Source organism: Narcine bancroftii, chromosome 13 (assembly GCF_036971445.1).
Source record: "Narcine bancroftii isolate sNarBan1 chromosome 13, sNarBan1.hap1, whole genome shotgun sequence".
Classification (NCBI taxonomy): domain Eukaryota; kingdom Metazoa; phylum Chordata; class Chondrichthyes; order Torpediniformes; family Narcinidae; genus Narcine; species Narcine bancroftii.
Genome location: NC_091481.1, coordinates 72,754,551 through 72,766,906, shown reverse-complemented (window position 1 = coordinate 72,766,906; position 12,356 = coordinate 72,754,551). Strand labels below are relative to the sequence as shown.

Sequence of the window (12,356 nt, the reverse complement as noted above, 5' to 3'; positions counted from 1 at the left end):
GGCGGAGTATGTGATTAATGGCAGGATTCCTAACTGTGTGGAAGAACAGAGGACCTTGGGTCCAAATCCATGGATCTCTCAAGTTGCTGCACGTTGCTAGGGTAGTAAAGAGGACCTAGCCAGGGGATTGAGTTCACGAGCCATGAGGTCATGTTGGTGCCCTATGAAACTGGTGAAACCGCACTTGAAACATTGTGTTCAGTTCTGCTCCTCTCATTACAGGAAGTTGGTGGAATTTTTGGAGGGGGTGTAGAGCTGATTTACCAGGATGTTGCCTGGACTTGAGATCGTATTATGAGGCAAGGTCAAGGGGGCATTTCTATTTGGAGAGAAGAAGAATGAGAGGTGACTGAATAGAGGTCTGCAAGATTATGAGAGGCATAAACTGGGTGGAGAGCCAGAGCCTGTTTCCCGGGGCGAGAGTAGCAAACAACAGAGGACATCTGTACAAAGTGAGGGGAGGAAAGTTTAGGGGCGATGACAGGGGTAAATTTTTATTTTACAGAGAGTTGTGGAATGCATTGCCAGGAACGGTGGTGGAGCCTGGTACAAGAGGGCCATTTAAAAGACTCAGGCATACAGATGAAAGGAAAATAGACGGTTGTGGGTATGAGGTAGGGAAGGGTCAGGTTATTGAGTAGGATTATATAGGTTGGCACAACATTGTGGGCCGAAGTGCCTGTGTCTTGATTAAAAGTCTCGACCTGAAACATCAACTCTCCACAGATTCAACCTGACAGGACAGGGCCCGTACAGGGCAGTCCTTTACTGTTCATTTCAGCAATATAAGGTGGAAAGCTAAAGTGGCTGGGGATGTTCCCTTAACGTAAATGCCAGATAAAGAAATGATTCTGTTCTAATTTCAGTACGGTCGGACCTCCAGTGAGTGGACAAAGCTGGTTATCTGAAGAGTGGAAATTGGCTTCCCATCCACCTAGCTCTGAGCCAGAGAAAACTCAGTCTGCACTTGGGATTATTTCAATTCTATGGAACTATCTTGGAGACTTTATTAATCTTGTAGAGTTGTAGAAGTGGATTCATCAGTGCTGTCTTGTTTTAGATTCTTTGGTGTGCCTAAGAAGCCTTTAACTGCATATCAAGTAGATTGCTGCTCTTTGTGAGATGCTCCTTGTTGCAACTTCAGTAATAATTGATATCAGTATCTCCAAATGCTCTTCAGAGCTATTGTCCTTGGATTAGATGTTGCTTTGAATTATGGGGATGATATTAGAGGAAATGTCGTGCAGGATGATGGAGACTCGTTTGTGCTCAGCTCCTGTCTGCTGGTCGTATTGATCATATGTGGAAACAGAAAATAATGGGAAGCTGCCAGGCAAGGGTGAATTAATGGCTCCCATCTGTGTTATTGAACCGATTGGTTAAAACAACCTTTCCCTCAGGCCTTCTGACAACTGCTGAGCAATTAATGCACTGTTGAAGGACTTCAATTTCTAATTTTATTTCTCATTGACAACATCAGCTGGAGCTGTCTGACTCTGAGGAGATATCAGGTCACGGCATCTGAGATCTGAGTTCAATCCTGACCTCCAATTCTGTGTGCGGTTTGCATGCCCTCCCCATGGGTTTCCTCCAGGTCCTCCAATTTCCACGTGTGCTACAATAAAATGTATAGGTGAGCGGTAGAATCTGAATGTAGGGAGAATGTAAAAAATACAGTTAATGTAAGATGAGTGCCAGTGGGTTTGGCTGAAGGACCTGTTTCCATGCTGAATGATACTGTGAGTATAAATATTGGCTCTGCTGGTTCGGAGTCCTGGGTGTGTTGGGGTCACTGATGGTACATCCTCTCAGCTCTTCCAAGTTACACAGCCTGCCCACACTTCCCTAAGACCCCATTGCCTCTACGAACATCATTGCTGCGATAAATTATTTCAATGCATTTCGTTCTTGCATGGCGACATTGATAGGTATTATTTTCCCTGAACAAAGTGACTTGATAGTGATTTAAAAGTCAGCCAGAGTTGTGTCCAGCTTGGCTTCTGGTGACTGGTTACACCCATGAAGTTATTGAGCAAACAATCATCGAACGTTGTAGTCATCATCGCAAAGAACTTAAATTCCACCTGGTGAGATTTGATATAAAGACTCTAGATTGTTAGGCTGGGATTGTGGTTTACCAGCCAGTCCATGGAAATCAGCATGTTCCTGATGTTTTTATTCACAGTGGGTGTGTAAATGCATAAAACAAGTTGTGTGGTTCTGAAAGGTCCAAACGAGAAAATGCACAATGGAAGTATTGCTACATTTTTTAATGCATATTTCCTTTAACACTGGACATTTGCATGTGTTACTGTGACCCGTGGCAGTACTAATGGTTTGTTGATACCGCTCAAAGCTTCACACAGATGGGTGCCACATCTCCCATTGCTCCCATTTTGTTTTCTCTCCAAACTGTTTCCAATGTATTGAAAACCTGTCCTCTGTATGCCAAACACTAATCACTTGTTATGGTTACAGCCTGTGATAACTTGACAATATCCTTTCTGCGATGACAATATCCTTGACTTTGGAACCGATGTAGTAATTGTCAGAGTTAAGGATAAGAAAAATGTACAAATCCTGAGTGTCCTTCACTGTTCAGTCAGATCCTGAAGGAGGCCAACCGGTTCATAATGGTGGAGTCGTGAAGTTTGCCCCCAATCAGGGATCTAGCCCACTCTGCTCCAGTGCCAGCTGAGGAGCTTACTCCGTGTTTAATGAATCGCCATCATCTGTTCATTTAGGAGAATGGAACTGAAACCATCTCACCCACCGATGTGCACCAGAAACCTTCGAGAACTTGTCTCATGATACAATGCAGTTAACTCCATTCAGAGGCCTCATATCAGTTAAACCCTTGGAGATGATCTTCCCTAAACCTCGGCCTACAGTTGTCTCCTTTGTAGCCCATCTTGTGGCTGTGGTTCATGCCCTGTTTTTTCTGCACAGATGTTCAGATATTGAGAGAATTTGACTTTAGTCAACTACACATACGGGCAATGTCTGCCAGTCTGGGACCGGATCTGATCCCAAACGTTTCAGTAAGTCGAGATTTATCTGCTTATTCTTGCACGCCCTGTGTGTGTCTTCCATGTTCTTCCAGATGTCCATTGTGAAACTTGTGAATCTGTGTGTCCCTCAACCCAAATGCTCCTGTCTAGGTATTGATTAACAACTGCTTCACAGATGGTGCTTCACAGTTAATCCTTGGATGTAGCACCAATCTTTTCCTGCTCACTATCACTGAGTCCGCTTCAGTTTAGCTGGGTTTGTAAACGAAAACATCAAAATGGGCCACTCAGAAATAGCTGTCCCAGTTATGCCATCTACAAGCTGTTTGAATGCTCATTTAATCTTCAACACCACCTACCATGGTGATAATAGACGAACACTATTTCCACTAAATCCCCCCAACATTTATTTTATTTTGTTCTATGAACTGCTACCTTCGGTGTGTATATCGGGGGAGGAACTGCTGTCACAGCGCCAGGGACCAACCTCTGCTGCCCACGTGGAGTTTGCACATTCTCCTGGTGCTCCAGTTTCCTCCCATGTCGCAGGGTTGGGAGGTAAGTTGGCTGTTATGAACCATGCGGGCGAGTGGTAGGAGTCGAGAGGAATGTAGTGAGTGAAATGGGGCTAGTGTAGGATCAGCGCATCTTGGTTGGCAGGGACTCTGTAGGCCGAAGGGCCTGGTCCTTTGCTGTTCAATTTGGTCACTAGATGGAGGGTGTTGTTGCCTTCTGGCAGGTACTCAACTCGGAGTTTGGGGATGCAGTCATGGAGCTGCAGGGGACATCCCATTCAGGAACAGGTGTGGAAGTGAAATACTCTGGGTGCAAGGTGATGCCAGAAATCCACATGCAGCTGATGCAAGATAAATAAACTGAACTCCACAGAAGAAACAAAACTTCTGCTTTGCTGTGCTGACAAGTGAGCAGAGTGTTAGTTAAACTGTGGCTCTCCTCCAAAGCCTGCCCCTTTCATTGTTCAGTGATAGACTCCTCCAGACTAGAACAATTGGAATGGTAGGTGGGCTCCAGGAACAAGGGGGACCCTCCCCTCGCCCCTGTCTGGTTCCCTCACAGGCTGTGGAAGGGATCAGAGAGCAGCACGTTTTTCACCGATAGTTGAGAACTGGATAAAGCAATGACCCTTTTCAAAGGAGAGTTTGGAAAAGGAATCCTGCAGGGAACAGGTAGAGGAGGGGGTAATGGTTGGAAGCGTAGGGTGAGAGGGGAGGGGGGTTGTAAGTGGAGGAGAGGCTCATGGAGAAGGGATTCTGGATGTGGGTGAGGGACTTGGTTTTGTAAGCAAGTGGGCAGGGTGGTATTTGCAGGAGGGTTGGTGCCTGGAGAGACGTTGGGATGGTTTAGCGTGTCCCATGTACTCGTCCAAACTTTTTGTAAACATTGTGACTGCACCCACCTCTATGGGTTCCAGTTTCCCCTCTCACCCAAAACTAATAAACTCTAGGTGAGGCACAGTATTACATCTCAATCCTGGAGATTCACAGTCCCAGCCTACAGCTCTGGTGTCCAGTAGCACAGAGCCATAGAGCTTTTTCTCCTCTAGTTGTTGGGGCCTCATCTTGACTAACATTCAAGGTCTTTGGCAATGGGGCTTGTTTTTTAAAAAATTTAGATGTACAGCCTTCAAAGCCGTGCTGCCCAAGTACCCTGATTTACCTACAACCCCCGTATGCTTTAAAGGGTGGGAGGAAACTGGAGCAGCTGGAGGAAGCCCACGCAAACACGGAGAACATGCAAACTCCTTAGAGAGAGCGCTATCAAGTTCAGCCCCATTTTATGGCCTCTGATTCGCAAAATATCAAGGAGGTAACTAGATGAGCAGGTTTCTGGAGTAGCTGGGCCCAAATTCTCAATGAACTGTCCATAAATCACAAAGACCCCACCCCCACCATCTCCAAAACATGTTCCTTTGAGAGCTTCAATAGAAATGCAGACATTCTAAAGTTATGTGGGTTCCCATGAATTCTGGCAAGGTGACAACTGGCTTTATCCTGTTGGCTCACAAGTGGTCAAAGTTTCATTCTTGCTGAGTATGTATTGGGTCTGAAATTTACCTGGATGTTAACTCTTTCTTCACCTGTGTATATTTGTTCACCTCTTTTCAGTTGTGCCTTTTGTTTCCAAATATTTATAAATACCTTTGCATTTGTTACAAAGGTTGTTGTGAACCATTGCCACATCATATTCCTTCATTCTGGAAAAAAAAATATTAAAGGAGTTTTGAGCTTTTTTTCTTAAGGAAGGTTTCTGGATTATAACTATCCATGAACACATCTGGGTGCAAGTGGGGACTTGGTGGCTTCTGTGAAACATGAAAGTCTGCAGGTCCTGTGGTTGTAGTAAAAACACAAAATTTCTGGAAGAACTCAGCAGGTCTCGCAGCGTCCATAGGAGGTAAAGATCTATCGCCAACATTTTGGGCTTGAGCCCTCCTCCAAGGTATGAGCAAAAGTTCAGGCAGGCTCCTGAATCAAGGGGCAGGGGAAGGAGTTTGGGCCGGGAAAAGAGAGTCTGGGTGAGTACATGGTTATAGAGCTTGAGAACAGCAGGGAGTAATGAGAGAATCCCCTTTGAAGAGGGAGGGAGAACTTTTTCAGGCATCCCTCAAAGAGAGATCGCAATGGAGCAACACATGAAAATAAAGGTCTTAAGGGGCCCTTCGAAACCCCTCCTATTTCTGCCTTTTGACAGTCCGGTAGCATTTTCCTTGTCACCATTTCTTGAATGTGTGGAATTACAGCAGACGAAGCTGTTCTGTGGAACAAAAACATCAACCGCAAGGCGAACCAACGATGTTTCAGGGTGACACTCTCATTATGTGTCTGAATAATTTGATGGGTGGGTGGGGAGGGGAGGAGGGTGAACCATTTGGCCTGTGTAGGCTAAACCCAGTCCTTGGGGATGCCAGTGATTGAGTGGTTTTATGGTCATCTTTACTACAACAGGGAATTTTTTAAATTGCAGGATATGTTGGTTTACAGACTTTAACTTATGTAAGGTGCTGTGGTTGGGTTCTGGGTATTGTTGGTGCAGGATTCTGCCAGCTCAATGTTGACATGGAAGAAAGAGTTGGACATTTGAATAATAGTTTGCACAAACGAGACGGACCGAGGGCCTGTTTGTGTGGACTCTGCTTTCTTTACAAAGGTGAGACTGAGGGACCCTGGACCTTGGTTCCACTGTCAGGAGCCAGAAGCCCAGCCCCATACCCCCCTTCAACCCCCCCCCACACCATTCCCCCATCCTCCCTCCAACTCCCCTGCCCTCTCTCACACCCAACCCCTCCCCTTCCCCCACCATTCCCTCCCTCCCTTTCTCCTTCCCCTACTCCCCACTCCCTCTCCCCCCAGCTCCCCCTCCCCTCCCACACTACTCTCCCTCTCATCCCCAGCTCCCTTCCCCCCTCTACCCTTCCCTCTCCCTACCTCCACCCTCACCCCTTTTCCCTACCCCAATCCTTCCTCCCCACTTCCTTCCCCCATCCTTCCTCCTCTTCCTGTTCCTCCTTCCCATCTCCTACCCCCTCCTCCCACTACCCTTTCCTTCCTCCCACCCTCCCCCCAACCCTTGGCCTCTCAGCCACCGTTCCAATCTGTACCCTCATTGTGTACCAGAAGTAACAATCTAAAATCGAGAGGTTTTCCAATGTCGAACAACTATTTGAATAACAGGTTATGCAAATCAACCAAATTCAGCCTTTCACATTACGTAAACAATTTCTGTATAACTACGAATTAATAGATACGATTACTTGTTTAAATAAATAATATTACCCTGTTAATTGCTGAAATCTTGAGCTGTGATGAATACTTCAACATTCAATCATCCCTAGTGGATCAGCCACATTGGGATCAATCTGTCCGGATTGGAGACATGTGGTGTCCATCTCCGCAGACAAGGCACTACGGTGTCCTCTATTTCCATTGTTGCTTAACGCGTTCCTGGCACTGCCTTCTTTAAATTTGCAGTTCTCTGTTAACTCAAACTGAAAGAAACATTGGTTCAGAAACGTTAGTGCAGGAAGGGAAAACTCTTGCACAGGATTTAATGGTTCCCACCTCCCCCACACCAGTGGCCCATTGACATCAGACCTGATGGGAGTTCATAAAATAGTGAGACATAGCCAGTGTAGACAATCAGAATCTTTATCCCAGTGTAAAAATTAAAAATGCTGGAGGTACAGAGAGAAAGTTCTGAGGCCAGATTTCTCTCACACGGGAAAGTTGATGCACGGAGAGGGTTCCAGCAGATGCAATAGTAGTTTAAGGGCTTCACGTCCACCTCAATATGCAGGCCTTTGAGGGATATGTATCTGCTGAAGAGATATTTAGTTAGTATCGTGTTTAGTGGACACAGCCTGCTCCCACCTTCACACCAGGGGCGATTAACAGAGGCCAATTAACCTGCGAGGAAACCAGATGGTCGCAAACACCGAGGTGAGGAGTGACTTGAAGATGCTTTACATCTATACACCCAACAGCATATCCTAACTTCAGCATCCTTTCCATGGGAAGGCCATCCTTTCCAGTATCGGGCCCTGCTGCGGATCTGAGCAGAAGTGTTTTGAAAGAGCTCTCCATAAAAAGACAGTCTGAAAGCTAAAAACCAGAATTTTATCGTCGAAAATGGATAAAACTAGTGCTAAGCAACTAAGACAGCCAAAAACTGAGGAAACAACAGTTCTGCCAGGAACATCAAGTGGAAGTTGACGAGGAGGGGCCTTGGGACTGGCTGAACCCAGTAGAGTGGGGGGTGTCGGCCCAAGATATACCCACCACGCAGAACAAGATGGAAACAGCACTCGTTTCACAAGTGTTGAATCAGCGATGAGACAAATGGGAAATTAAAGAAATTGTGGAAGATTTAACGGAACGAATGATTCGTTTGGAGTCTGAGTCGGACAAAACCAAAGACAGGCTAAAGCAGTGGTTCTCAACCATTTTCATCCCACTCACACCCCACTTTAAGTAATCCCTCTGCCCTCGGTGTTTAAGGTGGGATGTGGGTGGAAAGAAAAAGGTTGAAAACCACTGTTTTAATCATCCCTCATTGACTCGTTATGTGCAGGGTTTCAGAACTCCAAAGGAAATGGGCCAATGACAATTTTTCTCAAGCAAACTATTTCAGTAACAATTGGGTCAGGAGCAGTGATTCTCAACCTACCCTTCCCACTCCCATCCCACCTTAACCAATCCCTTACCAATCACAGGACACCAATGGCATAGGGATTACTTAAAGTGGGATGGGAGTGGTTGAGAACCACTGGCCTAAAGGATCTAGAAGAAAAAGCAAAAACATGGGACACAGACAGAAAAGGATTGATGGACAAGATCGATCAAATGGAAAATTTCAGCAGATGTAAGAATCATTGGGCTGAGAGAAGGAATCGAGGGAAAAGACGGGGTGAGTTTCTTTGAAATGTGGATCCCACAAATGCTGGGACAAAACAAGTTAAATGCAAAGCTGCAAATTGAAAGGGCTCAGCAGACCCTCGGACCCAGGAGAACCGCATCCACGACCAGTCATGGTAAGTGCAGGATGCGATCTTGGGAACAGCATACGAATATACAAAAAATAACTGCAAAAGTAATGTTTTTTCAGGACTTTAGCGCTGCATTGGTCAAAGAAAGGAATTTGAGGAAGAGACAACTGCAATCTAAAGATTTTAGACTTACCCAGCGACGCTGAAGGTGGAAGAATTTTTAAGAAAGTTATGAAAAGACCATTTTGAAACAGGCCAAACTGAAAGACTTTTTAAAATTTATATCTAGTAGTACTGAACTGTCTTGTTTTTACTGCTAAAAGAAAAATCATTGTTAATTTCCATAGAGCTCTGGAAAGGAAGAAAAGTGGAAAGAAAGTAGCAGGGTGGGAACTCCGATTTAAGGGGGAAAATGGCTCCGGGAGAGGAGCGGTTTAAAAAATATTGGGCCAAAGAGGGAGGGGCTTCTCTTCTTCAGAAGATTCTGTCAGCTTCGGGTTTTATTGTTAACATCTCCGTCAGAGCTAGAGATATGTGTTTGTTTCTTAAAAGGGAAATGTTTCTTACAAGTGAAAAGGGAAATGTATGTTTGAAAAATGGTATGGATAAAAACACTGAACTTCATTAGTCTGAATGTTAATGGGATAAAATGATGGGAAGACTGGAGTTGTGGCTGTTAAAGATTCACGAATTCTCCTTGCGCTGTCTTTCTCCTGGTCCTTTGGTTGGCAAGACTCGAACTGGACGGCCTCCAGGAAGCTTCCAAAACCCTGGCACCGACCAGTTTCTCCGAGTAACTTCACTGCTAGTCACACTTAAAATGAAGCGGTCTCTCCAAGTGACCTTCACTGTAGTCACAATGAAAATGATTCTTTGTTTCCCAAAAAGACCCTCTTGACACAGGTTGATCCACCGAAAAGGCCCAGTCATTCTCAGAGCATGCTTTGCTCTGAATTCCACAAAAATGGCTGGCTACGTACTGCTTCTAAAAGCTGTTCTCCCATTGCAAAATCACAATGTCTTTGCAAATGTATTGAATTCTAAGACTGTGACAAACCTTTCCTCAGTTCTTCCAATGTATCAAATTATCTCTTGGCTGTGACTTGTGCTTGTGTGAAATATTAAATGTTAACTGTGACCATTCAGTCCCTCCTGTCTATACCATCCCTTACAGTGACAATCCAATTTTACTAAAACGGGAGCTTGTAACATTAATGAGGCTTCTGTCAGACCACTTCCCACTAACATTAACTATTGCAATAATGGAAAAGCAAGAAAATGTATACAGATGGTGTCTTAATACACATGACTTAAAAGAACAGATTTCTGGTAATTAATAAAGAGACAGATCGAAATATTATTTTGTGAACCAAATCTGTCATCTACTAATAATAGTTTTCTGATACGGGACATGCTCAAAGCATATTTAAAGGGATAAATTATATCCTATACAAAGAACTTTAAGAGGGACCATATGGCAGAAGTAAACAGTTTGGAGAAAGGTATTAAAGAATTAGAAAAAAAAAATCAAAGAACACGACTACAAGAAGAATACAGATTACTGGAGAATAAAAAGCAAAGGTACAATACAATAAAAACACATATAGGACAGAAAAAAGCCATATTAAAAAATTAAACAATATTATGAGTTAGGTGAATGGGCACACAAAGTCTTAGCTTGGCAGATTAAAACAGAGGAATCACCAAGAATGATAAATGCTATAAAAACAGAACTTTTTATTTTAGCGATTGAATTGCTGGGAGAGATAATAGAAGGGATCGGAATATAAAGGGCTTCAAAGTCAGGCAAGAAGAAAACAAAATCAGTCAATTCGTCAATGATGTACTATTGTACCTATCAGACCAGGCTAAATCTTTAGAAAATTGCAAGGAACACTAGAAAAATATGGAAGACTATCAGGCTACAAAATAAATGTGGATAAAAGTGAGATCATGTCACTAACAAATTTTGAATATGAAAGATACCAAAGAGGAAGTAAATTTAATTGGAAGACAGATGGAATAAAATATCTTGGAATAGCAACCGACAATAACTTACAAAGTCTGTTCAAACTAAATGATGTTCCCCTTCTTGGGGAAGGTAGAAAGAGACCTACAGAAATGAAATGACTTACCGATTACTTTGCTGGGAAGGGTTAACTGCATCAAAATTAAAAAGGACGCAATACCTTTTTAAATCACTGCCTATTCCCTTACCTAAAAAAAAATTTAAGATACTAAACAACCATATTAGACAATTCCTATGGAATAATAAGGTATCAATAATTTAATTGGGAAAAACTGACATGGGACTATAAGCTGGGAGGACTTCGACTCCCAGATTTCAAAAAAATATTGCCTAGTAACAAAGGCGAGATTTCTTGGAGCCTTCTTCACTGAAGACAAACCCCCTTCTTGGGTTCAAATGGGAATGTACTCAAATGGAGGAGGGAGAAGCAAAGGACTTCATCTATAAATGGAGTGTCAAATCATGAAAAAAAAAGGATAACCCCATTTTAATACATATGATTAGTATAGGGCAGGAAATTAATGAATGTATAGAAAAAAAAGTACAGATATAAATAAAACCACCATGTGTAAAAATGCACTATTCTTATAGACAATAGAATATTAAATTTGTGGTAATGACAAAGGCATAAGATATATAAAGAACCGTTACACGGAAGGAACTCTTATGCCCTTTGAACAATTAAAACACAAATACAGAGTGGCCAATGGGACCTTTTTCTGTTTTCTCCAGCTTAGATCGTTGTTAAGAGAAAGATGGGGACCAACATTGACCCCATCTGAAATTTGTGAAACCAAACAATCTGGATGGGGAATACACCCAAATTTATAACAAAAATGTACTATGCTCCCCAGAACAAAAGTGCAATACCAGGGTTGCAGAGATTAAGGAAAAGATGGGAGTTGGACTTGGGTGTGGTGATTTCAGAAAGAAGTTGGTCAGATTGGTACAAGGATAACACATCAATTATAAATGCAAGATATGGACTGGTTCAGTATAATCTTTTTGCACCAATTCTATCTTACCCCACAAAAGTTACACAGATCAAAAACTGAAATTTCAGAAATGTGTTTTAGGTGTGGGACTGAGGCAGGAACTTTTCCACATGCCACATGGTCAACCGTGAAGGTGAGGCCAATTTGGCAAGAAATCACAGAAAAATTAATTTGGTTAACAGGAGTGGCTTTCATGGGTGGCCCAGAGCTGTACCAGGTTATTCTGTAGTCCCAGAATGAGAGGGGATCTTATACAAACACATAAAATTATAAAAGTCAAAGATAAGGCAGGGGTAGGAATGTTGTTCACATGGTGGGAGAGACCAGAACCAGGGGGCACAGCCTCAGGATTCAGGGTAGTAGATTTAGGACAGAGATGAGGAGAAACTGTTTTTCCCAGAGTGGGGTGAATCTGTGGAATTTGCTGGCCATTGAAGCAGTGGAGGTGAACTCAGTAAATATATTTAATCAACATTGGATAGGTTTTTACATGGTTGGGGAATTAAGGGATACAGGGAAAAGGCAGGTCGGTAGAGATTAGCCGATCATCAGATCAGCCATGATCTCATTGAATGGTGGAGCAGGCTCGATGGGCTGAGTGGATGCCTCCTGCTCCTATTTCTCATGTTTATCTCGCCTTCCATGCAAGTAATTCGTGAAAGGCAGGTTTCAGTCTGAGAAACTAGTCTGAAGGTGGCAGGTTAGCATGAGGTTAGTGCAGGGTTATTACAACTGCAGTGATCTGGGTTCCAACCTGTTGCTGTATGTAGGGAGTTTGCACGAGCTCCCCGTAACCTGCATGGGTTTTCTCCCACCCT

At 43.5% G+C, this 12,356-nt stretch overlaps 1 protein-coding gene across 2 annotated transcripts in view; it reads left to right on the top strand.

Annotated features, from left to right (window-relative positions):
* Nucleotides 1-9,660, top strand: part of LOC138748275 (branched-chain-amino-acid aminotransferase, cytosolic-like) — a 47,701-nt gene extending 38,041 nt beyond the window's left edge. For both annotated transcript variants that reach the window (XM_069908146.1, XM_069908147.1), the window contains one exon: nt 867-9,660. In XM_069908146.1, coding sequence (XP_069764247.1) covers nt 867-908 — 42 coding nt within the window. In that variant the 3' untranslated portion in view covers nt 909-9,660. The remainder of the gene's footprint in view (nt 1-866) is intronic.
* Nucleotides 9,661-12,356: the final 2,696 nt, after the last annotated feature.